The sequence below is a fragment of the Stegostoma tigrinum genome, chromosome 4, assembly GCF_030684315.1.
Source record: "Stegostoma tigrinum isolate sSteTig4 chromosome 4, sSteTig4.hap1, whole genome shotgun sequence".
NCBI lineage: Eukaryota > Metazoa > Chordata > Chondrichthyes > Orectolobiformes > Stegostomatidae > Stegostoma > Stegostoma tigrinum.
Window position 1 is genome coordinate 44,460,176 of NC_081357.1, and position 19,721 is coordinate 44,479,896.

The following is a 19,721-nucleotide window of genomic DNA, read 5'->3' on the forward strand; positions in this document are numbered from 1 at the left end:
AAGGCTTCTTGATGCCACACTGTGTCAAATGCAGCTTCAATGTCAAGGGCTGTCATTCTCATCTCACTTCTCGAATTCGGTAGATTTTTCCATGTTTGAACCAAGTCTGTAATGAGGTAAGGAGATGATTGACCCTCTTAGAACCCAGAGTGGGCTTCAGTGATCTGGTTATTGCCAAGCAGGAGCTGCTTGATAGCACTGTTGCTGACACCTTCCATCAGTTTACTGATGCTTGAGAGTAGACTGACAAAGCAGTAGTTGAGTTGGATTTGTCTTGCTGTGTATGTGCAGGATGTACCTGAGCAATTTTCCACATTGTCAGATAGATGTCAGTGTTGTAACTGTATTGGAACTGTTTGGTTTTAGGGAGTACCAAGTTATGGAGCACAAGCCTTCAGTACTATCACTAGAATGTTTTCAGGGCCCAGAGCTTTTGCAGTATCCAGCGCTTCCAACAATTTCTGTATATCACCTAGATTGAATTGAATCGGCTGAAGACTGGTATCAGTATGCTGAGTAGCACTGGAGGAGGCCAAGATAGATCTCTGTTTGGCCCTTCTGGCTAAAGACTGCTGTGAATGTTTCAGCTTTATCTTCTGAACTGGTGTGTTGGTCTCTTCCGTCAGTGAGTTAACTGTCCACCACCACAGATGACTGGATGTGGCAGGACTGCAGAGTTTAGATCTGATCTGCTGGTTGTGGGATCACTTGCTGCCCATGCTGTTTGCTGCTGTGCTGTGGTTTCATCAGGTTGACACCTCACTTTTAGTTACGCATGGTGCTGCTCCTAGCATGTCAGCTGCATTCCCAGTGAATCAGGTTGATCGCCTTGCTTGACGGTAATGGTTGAGTGACAGACATGCTTTGCCTTAAGGCTCCAGATTATGGAGTTCAATCCAGGCAAATGCGCAGTGATGCATTTTGGAAGATCCAATTCAAGAGCGAACTATATGGTAAACGAAAAGATTATGCTGGAGTACAACTCTGCCTGTGTTGTTGGCCCACAGCATCTCAAGGGTACCCAATGTCAGAATAGACAACTTCTTCCATACCGTATACCGTTATGCTGTCAGTTCTTCTTGGTCTACTCTGACAGTGGGAAAAGACATATCCAGGGATGGTGATGTTCCTGTTTCGCATTTTGATTGGAGATGATTCCATGACTATGACTATGGCAATGTCAAGCTATTGCTTGACAATCGGTGGAACAGCTCTCCTAATTTAGACACAAGCCCCAGATTTTGGTAAGGAGAACAGTGCAGCATTGACAGGTCTTCTATGTTTGCTGTTCTTGTTTTCACTGCCCATGTCAATGTTAAGCGTTCTGTCCAATTTTATTCCTTCCTTTACATATTGTAGACTGAGTAGCTATTAAGACTCAACCACATTGCCATCAGTCTGGAATAACCTACAGGCCAGACAAGGTAGGGACTGCAAATTTCCTTCCCTAAAAGGGCATTAGTGAAGGGGAACAACAATCAATAGTGGTCCCGTGCTCACCATTAGAGTACGTAGTACTGTCTTCAAAATGTCAGTAATCAAATTATATCAACACAAATGAGCAGTACACCATCAAGTAATGGGTTGGAGAGATAAGTAATGTGACAGGATTAGGAAAGTTGCCTCGACCTGTGAAACGTATTTTTTGAGTTCCAGTTGCAACCATGCTTAATACAATACATTGATTTTTCAAATAAAAGTACATTAAAAAATATCAGAGCATCTTAAAGTAGTTAATTGATAAAACTCAAAGTCCACAATAAAGTTGCTCACCTTTCGGTTATCTTCTTTGGAACTTGCATCTTCCTCTGCGATGCGCGTATGTTTTCTTAGAGAGCTGGGAGAAATATCAATTCTCCTAAAAAACAACAATGACAAATTGGGAGACTTTAGTATTGCGGTGAAAATTAAGCTGTATCACCCTTTCATATCATCACATCCATCCAACTTCCTCCCTTATTCTAAGCAATAAAATTAGCACCTTTTAAGGTGATTACTCCCAAAAGTTTAAATTGCACATTTTGAAAGTTAAACAACTTTTCATTGGATAACAGAACAATTAGCACTTGCCATTAAAAATACCTATGAACTTTACAATTTTAGTACAATGAACCGTATACCTGTGGATTTCAGGACTTTTTTGCCTAGCTCCGTGTTCTTCTGTTGTCTTCTGATACATAGTAAAGCGCTCATTTAGGGTCATTCCTGTTGACTTGAAATAGTGCTCTGTTGGTTTTAGAGGAGAAATACAGATCGGTTAGTTTATTTTCCCATTAGATGCTCCTTTCTTGAGAAGATATATGTTAGTTTATATATTCAAGAAACCTGGCAAAAGTAAGAGATAGATGGAATCATGCAGTAAATGTAATGGCTGCAAGATTACATTCTTAGCTATACAGTTAGACTCAATGTGGTCAATCCAACCATGTTCATACACCTAAGGCCATACAATTTTCAAACTCTGAAAAGTGCAACAGCAAATATAAGTTACAACTGCTGCATTGCATGAGATGTGACACTCAAGCATTTTGAATTTTCAGTGAACAAAACAGTTATTTACATTGCAGGTACATTCTCCTTATCCACACTGTATATTAGTTTGAAGTAATGACTCCAGGATTATAACCAAACACAGCTGAAAGCATATTCTGGAGTTGGATGGACTATTTGTTTGCAGTATCTTTTAAAAAAAAATTTCCCCACTCCTGAATGATTTAAGTTAGCAATGCCATTAAGACCTTTTCAATTTGATCAACAATATATCGCTCTCTCAATCTCAAGAAAAATTACTCAATTGTCCCAAACTTGGCTATGGAAAAAAATGGTTAATAAAATGACAAGTACAATATCTATGGGAAAACTTACCGCCCGAAATCCAGAAACTGCCTCACAACCAACCATAAACACTTCAATGGGTCACTACAACAGTAGTGCCTCGATCATAATTCCATGAAACCCAACAAGGAGTGCAGAGGAATTTTGTTGTTAGCAATTCAGTTATAAGCCTTTTTTCCAGGAAGACAGAAGCTTCAACTTTGCCTGTGTTTTTTGCATCTGTATCTTTCAACCGTTATTATATTTTTTAACATGGGACTTGGAATTTCAATACATGAACACATCCCAGGATTGCCATGACCTAGTTGCAATGAAAAAGAAAACATCACTGGGCTTTTAGCTCAGCACAAGAACTGTACCTGTAACAGTGTATTGGTGCACTAACATATTAATGTATTTTATTTTATTTTATTTTCATAACTATTTCACTAGAAAATGATCATGGTGACTAAACATTGGTGGATTCAAAAAATTCTAATGAATCAATTTCATGTACACATATTCATCTGACTATTAATATTGATAATGATGGGGAAACTCTAGGGTCCAAGTTTACTCTGAATATCTGCAGGTTTACAGTTTGTCAAACATGATGTTCATAAACAGCAAAGTTATAAAAAGCATTAGATAACACAATTACATTTATGTACATACAAAGTGACTAAATCAAATTGTATTTGATACAAAACTGTGTCAAATTATGGAATTCTCAGAACTTGAACTATTTATACACGAAGAAATTACTCTTAAGTGTCCAACAGTCAACCAAGCATTACTACAAAACTAATAAAGAGAATAAACAGAGAGGAAGATGGGAGATTTTTTCTCCCTTTTCCCTTCTGTCCATGAGCTAGTAGTGTCAGTGTTAAACAGATTTTATGGAAGATCTCTATAAGTGCTCAAGAATTAACATTGTCATGTTTTGTAAATCTATAAACAAAAGTATATTCCAAAAGAAAAATGCTACCTGCTGGCTATTTCAAAATATATGCATTTTTTTCTCTTCCATCACCATCTCAACCCTGGGAAAGTTAGACTCCCATATCCAAGTTAAAAAGGCTTTGCCCTGGACACACAGATTGAGTTAAAGTCAGTTTTTGCTTAATCTACCACAAAGCACATGTTCATTCATGTGATCAGGGTTCACAACAGTTCTCTCCAAAAGATACACAATCCTTCTCATCAAAATTATAACATGGGTCAAAGCTAACTAACAGCTGTAGCATGCTAACTACCAAGCTACGATCTTCAAATTTAAAATGCTAGAAGCGCTTTGATAAAATTTGAAAATTGTAAGTACAGTACTTTGAACTTCTCTTACTCGCATTTTATTTTCGTGAAAGAAATTACCTACAAACTTAGTGTTCACAAAATTCCATGTGGTAGCTGTGAATTTTAAAAAGATAGTTGATTGCTTTTACCTTAAACCTATTTCTTCCAAGAATCAATTATAACTATACTGAAATCATCAGAGCTGATGATTTTTTAAAATTAGAAATTGAATTATGTGTTTGTCATGTGTTCTTTGTCATTTCAGCTATGTGTGTTTACAGCACCAGTTAAATATGTAATTACAAAAGCAATTGATTACCCAAAAACTATCAATACTGCAGTGAAGAGTCAAACTTGAGTCGTTTTAAGGTGACAAATCTAAAACTTGATGGGTATCTACTATGCAAAATATTTTTATGCCCAATTAAAAGCTAGTGAGTGATAAGCAAATTATTCAAAGTAATTTTTCTGCATTAATATAACCATTAAATTGAGAATTTTAATTTAGTGTTAGATGCCAATATGGACCACCTAATCATTTTCAAAACACTACTGAATCACAAAATGCTGGATATAGATGCACACTGTTCAGGTCACAGTCGCCATGCATAACCAAGAAAATGTTCAGAAATCTAAAAATATTTCAACAGAAGTGAGCACAAAGATATTCTTATTCTATTATTCACAATAACCTATAAAGAACAATGTTCAATCTATAATGTGGCACAAAATGTTGAATATGCAGTTATGTATTTTATTTATTCCGTCTATAGACTACATAAAATATTAGGCAAAAACCTTAGATAACCGTAGATCAATGTTACAGATAAAGCCCTAACAGGCTAAAGTGATATTTAATAATAAGCTAAGTTAAATATCAATGGAACACTTTTAGAAGAAATTAAAACTTAAGATCTCATATTGTAGGACTTCAATAAATATACCTCTTTAAAAGAGGTGCCCAGATATTGTGTATTGCATACAAAGTACCTCACAGGAACTTACCGTTTTTTTGCAAAAAGCATGAGATGTATCAAGTTAAATTTTCAGTTCTTATAACCTGCTATACAATAGCTTCTAGAACATTGTGAATGAAGATTTACCTAGTAGATGAAACAACACAAACTTAATTTATCATTGGGCCAAGAAAAAAATATTTCTAGAATTGTGTGAAAAATGTAAGCATAATACTCTTTAAGGGATACCAAGAGTAGCACCCAGACCCTTCCACATAAATATTCACTCCTTTAACAATGGTAGAGAATTAAGGGTCATCCAACTAAGCAATTGTCAGTTTTAATCAAGATATTGGCTAAATCTGTGAAAAGCCTCTCCTTATCTTGAGTTTCTTTAATTGGCTACAAATGTAAAGAAATGTAAATGTGTTTACAAATGGCACCACGCTTGAAATCAATTAACATCGAATGAATCTTGTATGCAGATAGCCCTTTCAAATATACTCACGTTTGCCAAAATTAGAGAGAAACAGTTCGGTGACATGCAAAATTATAAATTACTAATAATCCCCGATCCAGAAAACAAACAGAAACAGTGCTCCAAATTATACATGTCATACAAAACTATTTCCTACTGATGAAAAAACTTAGCAAACAAAACTTAGTATTACAAATGCAGACATCATCTGATGTCAGCTACACTTACTCATTAGCCACTGACAGTCATTCCTGTGCCCTCAAAGACACCACCCCATAAACCAATCAAGCTTTCAACAAGAATAATGGCCAAATAGGAAGGACTTAAGAACACAAAATCACAGTTAAATTCATATCAATACAACAAATATTTGAGTTTCCTGACTAAACTTTCTGTTTAAAAATAGTCCCTGTAATTTCTTAACATGAGAATGACATGGCTATTGACAACCTGTATCAGCATTAAGCATTCCAATGCAGTGTAAACCACATTCTGTTCTGTTCTAACACTGTTGGATGTTGGAATTATTAATCAGATAAACCACCATACTAGATTATATCTATCCTCTGGACTTTAATGGGTGTTATTTAATGAGGTTACCTGAGCTATTCGGTTCCTTTAGTTATTCAGATTACAAATTAGCATCAGTTTAAGGAACACAAACATCACTTAATTATTATGAATTAAAGCAATGTATCTAGAGTATACATATTCTCAGTATATCTGAAATTATATTTAGCAAATCCATGAATACAACATTTTGAAATACTATGCTCTTGCCAAATTATGACAGCACACTGTTCAGGGCACTTCAAATCAAAAGTTTCAATTTTATCTGAAGCACAAATTTTCATTGCAAGTCATTTTCCTGCAAAGAATGAGGAACTGAACATTACAGCTTAGAGATTCTGTAAGCTGGAGGTCAATAGATTTGAACTTAAAAAGAATTTAATTTTTAAAAAAACTGAATTGTCTCAAGTTTACACTGAAAAGATGTTGAAGAGGTTTATTTCCAATGATACACATGTTAGAATGCTTACGTACATTTTTTATATACCTATTTTGTTTGGTGTAAATTATCTACACTAGTTTACAAGCATCACTTTAAGGCATCATTTGTGCTAGAATTTGCATCTATGCTGACAAAGTTCCATCTGTATGTTACTTTCATCATCTGTGTCCCAAAGAACTACACAGTCAATGGGCTACCTATACAATGACACTACTATATCGCAAAACAAAACAAGCTTCCGGAAACAGAAGATGGAAACAGATCATTTGTAACAGGTAATACAAGTTGAGGAATAAATATTGGCCAGCAGATTGGTTGGCCCATGGAGTTTTTACACACGTTTCCATGAGATCTTTTAGATCCACCAGAGAGGGCAGATGTAGCAGATTCACATTACACCATTGTTACTTGGTTTCTACCATATCAAGACTTACAAGTTTAATCTAAGTTCCTGTGTCAACAAGTCACATAAAATGACATTTTCAATTTCCACTGCAGCAATTTCTTTTGGTAAACAAGTAACTTTTTTTGCCATCATAGCTAATGTGCAACTGAAATATCCATTGCTATTATCTTTAGCAAAGATTTTAAAGACTGGATAACTTAAAATCACTGCACTTAATAGTTCCCAATGCTATCTTAAAATATTGAGCTTCATCTTGAATTTATGCTGCACAATGTTGATTTCCTTGAAGTTTAAAAAAAAGTATGCCATTTCAAAACAAATAAATTGAAACAATAGATATTAAAGGTGATGATGGTTAGTTCCTCAGAATGCCTGAAAATGCTGCATATGAAAATCGACCATGCCAGAAAGGCCTCTGCCCCAATTTATTCCAACAAAGGGTGCACTGTTCAAATCAAGTTCTTGGCTTCAATGTTAAACTTTGCCTTTTCTGACTAATTCCTCTCTGAAAGTAAAAGCAAACATTTACAAAAATCTGAAAACTTATCTATATCCTTGGAAGAGTAACGGCCCAACTATGATGCTAGCTGACACGTTGAAGAAATAAATGCTGAATACTTCAAGTCAATGCATTCAAGTCTAGACATCACTAACTAAAAGACAGTACTTCAAATTACTAAGGTCCCCAGTTTAAAACATCAATATTGTTATCACAAGTTTTGAACCTCATTGTATAAAAAGCTGATTTATGCCTCTCTCCACAAATAATGAAGCACTTTAAATGTTCAAACAACTTTTTGCAGATGAAGAGCTACAAAGCATTACTGACCAACTCAAAATTGTTGTATCCAGCTAAGGAAGTCCGTTTTGACAGGCCAATTAAAATACAGAAAGAACAAGCACACTGCCAAAGCTTAGCTCTATTGTTGGTTTAGTACAGGAAATATTCAGATGTACTATTAGTCAAACTTTGGAACCAAAAATTGAAAATATTTAAGCTCCTCTGATGATTCAGCAGTTTAAAACATAGCTGACAGCATAAAGATCTTTAGGAGTGCTGCAACTAACCTTAAAAGCCCCAGTTAGGAAGGAGCAGGTGGTAAAATAGTAACCAAGATTCCATCTTTAAATCACTAGCTAAGAAAGCCTGTTAGAAGTTCACATGCTCAAATGCATGAAGATTGGCTATGATATCCCGGCCAAACATAGAGAGTAACCTTGCAACATGTATAATAAATCCTCATATTAGCCTTCAGCACTTGGATGGAGTTAATGAAGATGTCCAGATACATGGAAACAAGTTTTATTGTGTCAACAATTTCATTTATAGAGATTTAATGCAGAAACTGAAAACTTTTTAGTTTCAACACTCTGAAGAGAAATGGCATACAACATGCTCCCACTTTAATAGGTGACCCTAAAACTCTGAATAAAATGAGCAAATATTACCATGGTAATGTGAAGTGACCACTGTCACTGTGCTCAAAATTATTTAGAATTGGGATTTCATTTCTACATCTCCGTACTTTCTTTAGAAATATTTCTTCTGAACAAAATGGAAGAACAAAGTGAAAGTGACTTGTTTCCTCCTTGCAAGGAGTAGCTGCTTACCTGCATATCTAATTAAACTGAACAGCGATAGCAAAGCTGCTAAGTATGGCAGCATAAATCAAGTTATAATACGCTTAGGATGATTCAGAATTGAGACAGATTATCAAACAGAACATTAAATTGCTTCTAGCATACTTTTTACAATGTCATATCTATCCAGGCACCAACTTACCTTTAACATGATGAACCAGGGCCACGATATGCTGAATAAATGACTCTGAAGAACTTCTGCAAAACTGAGGCAACTTAAGATGATCAAAGATAGATCGGAATCCTTGCTCTTTCTTGCTGGAATGGACAAGAGCACAGGAAAGCAGTCGCTCAGTTGTCAAAGAACTCCCAGGTCTAGAAAGAAAGATAAACTACATTTTAAAGACTTCTGTACATTCCATACTCAGATAGGTACCAAATAATACATCATCTTCCTCATTTAAATACAGCAGCCTTGTGAGGTTGGTATAAGGCTAACAATTCTGAGATTGTAAATTCAAATTCTATCACCCATTGTTGCAAAGTTGAACTCGTTGATATAATAACTTAGGGGCCATGACTATGAGAACAATTGAATGGCTATGAAAACTCAACTGGATCTGTAATGTCTTTCAGGAAGGGAATCTTCCAATCCCATAATATCTTGTCACCTAAAAAAACGATGATCAAGTTTTTTTTTGGAAATAGCTTTAGCAGAAGGTAGAAATTGGAAGCTCAGCTTCAGATCAGAGAAGATGACGAGCGTAATTAGACTGAGGGGTGAAAAGAGCTGTGGGTGGAGCAATCCAAAAAGAAATCTAATCTGTGGTTTTCTACAACTCCAATGCCACGCCACAGAGATGACTCTTAATAGCCCCAGGGCAACAGGGGAATAGTGACATAAAAACAGAGAATTTTGGAGAAACTCAGCAGATCTGGTATGATTTGTGGAGTGAGAAACAGAGTTATATTCTGAGTCAAATCCAGCACAGTCAACTTCCTCCTCACACCTTCAAAACCACACTTATTTAGATTTAACCAAGTTTTAACTGAATTCCATCTTGACCAAGCTTCATGGTAAATTCTATCACACTACAGTCTAGAGAACAGTGTGGAGAAAATTATTAAAAAAAAAGTGGTGTGGGAAAATTAATGGGACTGAAAGTTGAAAAGTTGCTGGGATCCAATGACCTTCATCCTAGAAGAGATAGATGTTGGAAGAGATAGCTACAGAGGTAGCATAATAGCATTGGTGATCATTTTCAAAATTCCATTAACTCTGCAGTGGTGACTACAGATTGGAAAGTTAAAATTGAAACAGTGTTTAAGAAAGGAAGGGATAGAGAAACCAGGCATCACAGATGTTAGCCTGATGTTGGTTAATAGGCAAAATACTAGAATCTATGAAAAAGAATGGGATTACTGGATATTAAGGAATTAAATTATCTGCTTGGACAGAGGCCACACTGACTTATGATGAGGACATCACGTTTGGGAAATCTGATAAAGTTTTTAAGAATGTTAGCAGCAAATTGATAAGGAGGAACCAGGGGCTGTGGTGTACTCGGATATTCAGGAGATATCGGATATTGCCCCACAAAGGAAATGATTAAATAATATTAAAGTTAATGGGATTGGGGTAATATATTAGCATAGAATGAGAATTGGCAGAAAGCAGAGTCAGAATAAATGGATCATCCTCTCAGGTTGGCAGGCTGTGACTGGTGGTGTACCGCAAAGGTGAGTGCTTGGGCTCCAGCTGCTCATGATCCATATCGATGATCTGAACTTGGGGCCAAGTGTCATATTTCTAAGATAGCTGATGATACAAACCGTGGTGGGAATGAGTATTGTGAAGAAGATACACAAAACTTTCAGGGAGACTTGAACAGGCTAAATGAATGGGGAAGAACACAACTGATGAAATATATTGTGAATAACTGTAAAGTTACTCACTTTGTAAGAAAGAGCAGCAACGTTGTAATTTTTCTCCATTCATGAAAATATACTATGTGTTGATGCACAAAGGGACTTGGGAGTCCTTTATCATAGCTCACTAAAAGCTACCATATGGGGGCAGAAAGCAATTCCAAAGATTAGCAGTAAGCCTTTATTGCAATAGGTTTGAAGACAAGAGCCAAGAAATCTTGACGTGCAACACTGGCGAGATGACACATGGAACACTGTGTGCAGTTCGGATTCCTTTTGCCTAAGGCAAGATATAACTGCCATTAAGGAAGCATAACAAACATTCACCAGATGGATTTCTACGATAGTGAGGCTGCCCTTTGCGGACAGATTGAAGAGACTGGGTCTGTATTCTATGGAGTTTAGAAGAATGAGAGGCAAAATCATAGAAATGTACAAAATTCTTAAAGATGTGGACAAAGTGGACACAGAAATGTTGCTCCCCCGGCCAAGGGTCTAAAACCAGGGGACAATCTCAGAATTAAAGGCTATTCATTGGAGACTGAAATGAGGAAGAACATTCTTCTTTCAGAGTGTGGCGAGTCTTTGGAATTTTCTACCCCAGACGGCTGTGGAAGCTCAGCCATTAAGCTCAAGTCAAAGATTAATAGATTTCTGGTTACCGCATGACATCAAGAGATTTGGGGATATTGTGAGAATATAGGGTTGCGGTAGATGATCAACCATGACCTAGAATGGCAGAGCATGCTCCTGGGGCTGATTGCTTAGTTAAGAACTTGGGAACAGGAACTAGCCAAAGATAGTCAATACTGCTGTAATTCAACATGGGCCACATTCAAAGAATGAAAAAAATACATAGCAAGGTGTATAGCTGGGTGAACATAACAGGCTAAGCAGCATCATAGGAGCAGGAAAGCTGACGTTTCGGGCTTAGACTGTTCTTGGCCCAAAACTTCAGCTTACCTGCTCCTCTGATGCTGCTTAGCCTGCTATGTTCACCCAGCGATCTCGGATTCTCCAGCATCTGTAGTTCCTACTATTTCTGATACAATGAAAAAACATTTTGTTTTCATTTCATTTGTGGGACAAATTAGACTGTTGCACATTCCAGGTTTTCAGGGCGTGGGAAGAGCAGAGCAGCTAGAGAACTAGATTCCTATTTAGTGTTAGGTTCTTGGAGGAGTCATAGAACATAACAGCACAGTACAGGCCCTTCGGCCCTCGATGCTGTGCCGACCTGTCATACCGATCTCAAGCCCATCTAACCTACACTATTCCAAGTACGTCCATATGCTTGTCCAATGACGACTTTAGGTACCTAAAGTTGGCGAATCTACTACCGTTGCAGGCAAAGCGTTCCATTCCCTTACTACTCTGAGTAAAGAAACTACCTCTGGCATCTGTCCTATATCTTTCACCCTTTAATTTAAAGCTATGCCCCCTCGTGCTCGCCATCACCATCCTAGGAAAAAGGCTCTCCCTAGCCACTCTATCTAACCCTCTGATTATTTTATATGTTTCAATTAAGTCACCTCTCAACCTCCTTCTCTCTAATGAAAACAGCCTCAAGTCCCTCAGCCTTTCCTCATAAGACCTTCCCTCCATACCAGGCAACATCCGAGTAAATCTCCTCTTCACCCTTTCCAAAGCTTCCACATCCTTCTTATAATGCAGTGACCAGAACTGTACACAATACTCCAAGTGCGGCCGCACCAGAGTTTTATACAGTTTCACCATAACCTCTTGGTTCCGGAACTCGATCCCTCTATTAATAAAAGCTAAAACACTGTATGCCTTCTTAACAGCCCTGTCAACCTGGGTGGCAACTTTCAAGGATCTGTGTGCATGGACACCGAGATCTCTCTGCTCATCTACACTGCTAAGAATCTTACCATTAGCCCTGTACTTTGCCTTCCGGTTACTCTTACCAAAGTGCATCACCTCACACTTGTCTGCATTAAACTCCATTTGCCACCTCTCAGCCCAGCTCTGCAGCTTATCTATGTAAGGTTCTTGGAGGAGTCATGTAAATGACTCAAAAATACTTGAGGGAAGCAACTCAGATTGTTAACTGTAATTGCTCCACAATACGCAGCAAGGAACCAACAGAAAATGTCTCCCGAAAATACTACAATTATATGCCATGTTATATTGCAGATTTTATTGACTGCTCCAGCCACAGAGTCCTTTACTCCTCAAAGTACCAACCTTCACCATCTCCTCTGACCTGAAACTTAATTTCTTGCCAAAGGCAGACAACAACTTTTTCTTGTTTTGGGAACTATTGGACCAAACATATTATCTTATGAACAACTGTGAACTACCTATAAAACTCAAATTGTTCAGAGGTTGATTATTACTCCCATACTTGGAAAGGCTCTACTAACATCTCTCATTCTCAACAGAATACCACAAAAAGTTTGTTGCCCAAATCCCATTGCCCTACAAATTAATCCTTTGAGGGATGTGTTCAATCACTTTTTAAAAATTATAGGTGAATTTGTTGCCCGCCTTTCAGGTGATAGATTTAAAAACCACGCTGGTTTTTTGACAATTGCCTTAAATCTCTGCCCTCTGGCTACTGCCCTTCCTAACTGTACCAACAGTTTCCTCACAAGTACACTATCAAAACCCTTTATTACATTGAAAACCCTTTCTGCCCTAACAGCAATCCCAACTTCTAAGAACATAAGACCACAAGACATCGGCCTAATTTCTGCTCCTTTCAGCCCATCGAGTGTGCTCCGCCATTCAATCATGGCTGATAAGTTCCTCAACCCCATTCTCCTGCTTCCTCCCCATAACCCTTGATAATCAAGTCTTAAACGTACTCAATGACCTGGCCTCCACAGCCTTCTGTGGCAGTGAATTCCATAGATTCACCACTCTCTGGCTGAAGAAGTTTCTCCTGATCTCCATTCTAAAATGTCTTCCCTTTACTCTAAGGCTGAGCCCTCAGGAACTGGACTCTCCTACCAACGGAAGCATCTTCCCAACATCCACTTTGTCCAGGCCATTCAGCATTGACAGTTTCAATTAGATCCACCCCTCATCCTTCTAAACTTCGATGAATATGGTCCCAGAGTCTTCAAATGTTCCTCATTGGTTAAGCTTTCCACTCCTGAGACCATTCTCACAAACCTCCTCTGAACCCGCTCCAGGACCAGTATATCCTTCCTGAGATATGGGGCCCAAAACTGCATGCAATACTCCAAACGTGGCCTGACCAGAGCCATATAAAGCCTCAGTAGTACAACCCTGGTTTTATATTCAAGTCCTCTCAAAATAAATGCCAATATTGCATTTGCCTTCCTGACTACTGACCTAACCTGCCAGTTTACCGAGAGAATCCTGGACTAGAACTCCCAAATCTCTCTGCACTTCAGCCTTCTGAATTTTCTCCCCATTTTAGAAAATAGTCCATGCTTTTATTCTTCTTACTAAAGTGCATGACTCACACTTTCCCACACTGTACTCCACCTGTCACTTCTTTGCTCATTCTCCTAACCTGTCCAAATCCTTCTGCAGCCTCGCCACCTCCTCAATACTACCTGTCCCTCCACCTCTTTGTATCGTCTGCAAGCTCAGCCAGAATACCACAGTCCCTTCATCTAGGTCACCCGCTGCCATCCTAAGACCCTTTTATCCCCACACTCTGCTTTCTGCCAGGCAGCCAACCTTCTATCCATGCTAGCACCTTGCCTCTAACATCATGGGCCCTTACCTTACTCAGCAACCTCCTGTGGGGCACCTTAACAAAGGCCTTCTTGAAGTCTAGGTAGGTAACATCCACTGGCTCTCCTTGGTCTGTAGTTTTTCCAAATAAAAATCTGCCAACACTGGCAGAATTCCATGAAATCCCCTTTATTATTTCATGGGATGTTCATATCACTGACTAGAAAGGGCTAGTATTTGTTGCCCATTCCTAATTGCCCTTGAACACAGTAACTTGTTACAGCACTTCACAGTGAAGAGTCAACCACACTGTCCCTGTGCAGAGCCTTTACATCTTTCCTAAAGTACAGGGCTTAGAATTGGACACAAACTTCAATTGAGGCCTAACCAGTTTTTTTTTTAAAAAGACAAGGTTTACTAAAATTTCCTTGTTATTGACTTTCGTAAAAAAAGGCACAGAATAAAAGTATTCATTTTATTTTTAAAGACAAATGCAGATTCTTTATGGTCAAAAACTGGGTAAGTTATTGTGGAAATAAAGAAATGGCAGAAAAATTGAACACATACTTTGGTTCAATTTTCACAAAAAAGTGGACAAATAACCCCGCATAATACTAAGGCACCAAGGGTCAAGTGAGAGGACAGAATTAAAGAAAATCATTATTAGTGAGAAAATGATGCTGGGTAAATTAAGGGAGTTAAAGACTGACTAATCACCTGAACTTGATAATCTACATCCCAGAGTACTAAAGGAAGTGGTTCTCAGTGGACAAATTTCCAAAATTCTAGACTTTGAAAAGTTCATACAGATTGCAGGGTGTTAACTGTAACCTTGTTATCTAAAAAGTGAGGGAGAGAATAAAGAATTACAGACCAGTCAGACTTACATCAGTAGTGAGGCAAATCATGTTTAACGATTCTGCTGGAATTTTTTGAGAAGGCAATGAGTAGAATGCATATGAGAGAACCATAGGATGTGGTGTATTTGATATTTTCAGGAGGTTTTTGAACTGGTGCCTCATAAGAGATTAGTGGACAAAGTTGAAGCACATAGGACAGGAGATGATATATTAACACAAAAACATAGAAAATGGGAGCAGATGTAGGCCATTCAAGTCTATTTTGCCAGTCAATATAATCATGACTACTCTTCCAACTCAGTACCTATGCCTGCTTTCTTCCCATATCTTTTGATCCCTTTAGCTCCAAGAACCATATCTAACTCCCTTGAAAACATTCATTGTTTTGGCTTCAACCACTTTTTGTAGTAGAGAATTCCACAGGTTCCTCACTCTCTAGGTAAAGAATATTCTCATCTCAGTCCTAACTGGCTAACCCTGTATCGGTAGTCTAATCATTGTTTCTGGACTCCCCAGTCATGCAAAACATTCATTTTATTGCCACAGATCGAGAATTGGGTGACAAACAGAAAACGAGCATGACTATAATCGGTGCCGCCTTGTGCTCCTACGAGGGGCTCGAACAGTTCATCCACTTCAACACCTTCCACCCCAACCTCAAGCTCACCTGGACCATCTCCAACACATCCTTCACCTTCCTGGACCTGTCTCCATCTCAGGCAACCAGCTAGAAACCGATGTCCATTTCAAGCCCGACTCCCACAGCTACCTAGAATACACCTCCTCCCACCCACCTTCCTGCAAAAATTCCATCCCCTATTCCCAATTCCTTCACCTCCGCCGCATCTGCTCCCATGATGAGGCATTCCACTACTGTACATCTCAGATGTCCTCGTTCTTCAAGGACCGCAACGTCCCCCCGCAGTGGTCGAGAACACTCTTGAGCGAGTCTCCCGCAACTCATCCCTCACACCCTGTCCCCGCAATAACTGCCAAAAGAGAATTCCCCCTAGTCCTCACATACCATCCCACCAACCTCCGGATAAATCGCATTATCCTCCAACACTTCTGCCATCTACAATCCGACCCCACTACTAAAGACATTTTCCATCCCCACCCTTGTCTGCCTTCCGGAGAGACCACTCTGTCCGCAACTCCCTTGTCCGCTCCACACACCCCTCCAACCCCACCACACCCAGCACTTTCCCCTGCAACCGCAGCAAGTGCTACACCTGCCCCCACACCACCTGCCTCACCCCCATCCCAGGCCCCAAGATGACTTTCCACATCAAGCAGATGTTCACCTGCACATCTGCCAATGTGGTATACTGCATCCACTGGATCCGTTGAGGCTTCCTCTACATTGCGGAAACCAAGTGGAGGCTCGGGGACCGCTCTGCAGAGCGCCTACGCTCAGTTTGCAATAAGCAATTGCACCTCCCAGTCGCAAACCATTTCAACTCCCCTTCTCATTCCTCAGACGACATGTCCATCCTGCAGTGCCATCATGATGCCACCTGAAGGGTGCAGGAACAGCAACTCATATTCCGCTTGGGAACCCTGCAGCCCAATGGCATCAATGTGGACTTCACAAGCTTCAAAATCTCCCCTCCCCTCACTGCATCCCAAAACCAGCCCAGCTCATCCCCACCTCCCTAACCTGTTCTTCCTCTCACCTATCCCCTCCTCCCACCTCAAGCCGCACCTCCATTTCCTACCTACTAACCTCATCCCGCCTCCTGGACACGTCCGTCCTCCCCATACTGACCTATCCCCTCCCTACCTCCTCACCTATACTCTACTCTCCACCTATCTTCTCCTCTATCCATCTTCGGTCTGCCTCCCCCTCTCTCCCTATTTATTTCATGATCCCCACCCCATTCTCCCTTTTTAACGACGGGGCTAGGCCCGAAACGTCAGCTTTTATGCTCCCAAGGTGCTGCTTGGCCTGCTGTGTTCATCCAGCTCCACACTTGGTTATCTCGGCTTCTCCAGCATCTGCAGTTCCCATTATCTCTGAACAGAGCATGGGGATAAATGTCTTCCCTGCCCCTGCAACCCCTCCCCGCCAATCATAACAACATGAAATGTTTCATTAATTTTGAAGGCGAGAAGAAAATGGACACTGGTGGGCATGAAAGCAGAGCTAGTTAAAATGAACTGACAAGGGCAGAAAGATTTAAAAGGGATCCAATAGGCAACATTTTCATACAGTAGGTGTTTCTTAAGTGAAATGAACTGCCAAAGGAAGTAGTAGACATGGGTACAGATATTACATTTAAAAGGCATTTGGACAGGTACATGAATAGCAGAGGTTTAGAGGGATATGGGCCAAACACAGGCAAATGGGATTAGTTTAGTTTGGGAAAGCATGGACAAATTGGGCCAAAGTGTCTGTTTTCTGCATGACTCTCTGACTTTAAGATAAATTAAGGAACAGGTCAACAGAGATGCAGTGGCAGACACTTAGGGGGATATTTCAGAATATAATACTGAAATACGTTCCAATTAAAAAGGAAAATTCCAACAAAGTAAGCATTACTTCGACAGGAGGCAAGTCTGGGGACTTAATAACAAAATGACAGATGAATTGAACAGGTATTTTGCAACAGTATTCAATACAGAGTATTCAAGTAACATCCCAAGACACAATCTTAGGTCAAGAAATTGAAGGTAGGGAGGAACTCCAGAAAATGAAACTAACCAAACTCTTGACATTGCGGGCTGAAAAGTCCCTAGGACCTGACTGATTTCATTCTAGGTTCTCAAAAGAAAAGGCGAGAAAGATAGTTGATGTAAACCGCAAGAACTGTGGATGCTGTAAATTAGGAACAAAAACAAAGTCGTGGAAAAGCTCAGTAGGTCAGGCAGCATCTGTGAAGGAGAAAACAGAGTTAATGTTTCAGATCCAGAGACCGTTCCTCAGAACCTTTTTATGTCCAACTGACTTTCTCTCTCTTTGTACCCCATCCTATTGTTTACTCCCCATCCCACTTACCTCCCTATTTTCTGCAATTAAACTGACGTTTTCCTAGCCACCATCAGTTCTGAGGTAAGGTCACCGGACCCAAAACGTTAACTCTGTTTTAGCCTTCACAGATACTGCCAGATCTGCTGCTGGGCTTTTCCAGCAACTTTGTCTGTCCAAAAATAAAGGAGTTGCTAATGATCAGGCTGGGAGGGTGAATAGTTATTAATGGGGGCTGTTAGTGACTAACAACAGAGGGTGCGTAATGGCAGGCTATATGATAAAAAGGCCCGGTGTGTGGGATAGGGGCTGGGACATGGAAGAATTCAGGGCCTAAAATTATTGAACTCAATATTGAGTGCAGAGGACTGTACAGTCCCCAAGCGGAAAATGAGGTGTTGTTTCTCTAGTTTGCGTTGGGCTTCACTGGAAAACTACAACAAGCCAGAGATGGAGATGTTGCCCAGGGAAGAGGGTGGTGCATTAAAGTGGCAAGAAACAGGTAGTTCAGGGTCTTTAATACTGTCCAGACAGACCCATTGTTTCAGCCTGCTCATGCCCCACAGAACTCGTCTCTTCCTACCTTGACTTAGTCTTCTCTCCTCTGGTCTGTTCCCTGCCCACATACATCCATGATTCCTCTGATGCCTTACGCCGGTTTCAAAACTTTCAGTTTGCAGGTTCCAGTCACCACCTCCTTACCACAGAGGTGCAAACCCTTTACATGGCCACTCCCCACCAGGAGGGGTCTTAGGGCTCTCCACTTCTTTCTGGAGCAAAGACCTGAACCATCCCCACCCACCACAACCCTGCTCCGCTTGGCTGAGTGTGTCCTCAACCTCAACAACTTCACTTAACACCTCCCATTTTCTTCAGGTAAGAGGGGTTGCCATCGGTACCTGCATGGGCACTGGTTATGCCTGTCTCTTCAACAGCTACGTGGAATATTCCTTGCCCCAGTCCTATTCTGGCATTCCACCCACAACTCTTTCTCCGATACAATGATATTATTGGTGCTGCTTCCCTCTCACCTGGAATTGGAAAACATCAAATTCACCTCCAATTTCCACCCTGCCATCACTTTCACCTGGTCTATCTCTGACTCCTCCCTTCCCTTCCTCAACATTTCTGGGGATAGAGTGTCCACTAATATCTACTACAAACCCACTGACTCCCACAGCTATATAGACTATACATCCTCACACCCCACTTCCTGTAAAGACTCCATCCCATTCTCTCAGGTCCTCCGTCTCCCTCACATATGTTCTGATGTAGCCAACTTCAACAAGGGAGCCTCCGAAATGTCGAGCTTAATCCTCAACTGAGGACTCCCCAGCTCCACTGTCAACAGGGCTCTCAACCAGGTCCAACATCTCCCACACTTCTGCCCACACCCTTTCTCTTCCCTCCCACAATAGCGATAGGTTTCCCCTTATCCTTACCTACCAACACATCAGCATCCACATCCAGAAGATCATCAGATGTCATTTCCGCCACCTCCAGCGATAATCCACCACCAGACACATACCCCCCCTCCCTGCCCTTGTCCGCCTTCTGCAGAGACCGTTCCCTCTGGGACATCCTGGTCCACACTTCCTTCACCCCGAACACCTCCCCACAACCCTACAGCACCTTCCCCTGTAACCGGCGAAGGTGCATCACCTGCCTATTTACATCCTCCCTCCCAAGTATCCAAAAGATAGTTGATGTGTTGCTTTCAATTTTCCAAAGTTCCCTTATTCAGATATA

At 40.2% G+C, this 19,721-nt stretch overlaps 1 protein-coding gene across 6 annotated transcripts in view; it reads right to left on the reverse strand.

Annotated features, from left to right (window-relative positions):
* LOC125452474 (bcl-2-associated transcription factor 1-like) overlaps positions 1 to 19,721 on the reverse strand; it is a 72,438-nt gene that overhangs the window by 21,760 nt on the left and 30,957 nt on the right. For all 6 annotated transcript variants that reach the window (XM_048530938.1, XM_048530935.1, XM_048530937.1 and 3 more), the window contains 3 exons: positions 8,743 to 8,915; positions 2,121 to 2,226; positions 1,774 to 1,858 (listed from right to left, as the gene is read on the reverse strand). In XM_048530938.1, coding sequence (XP_048386895.1) covers positions 1,774 to 1,858; positions 2,121 to 2,226; positions 8,743 to 8,915 — 364 coding nt within the window. The remainder of the gene's footprint in view (positions 1 to 1,773; positions 1,859 to 2,120; positions 2,227 to 8,742; positions 8,916 to 19,721) is intronic.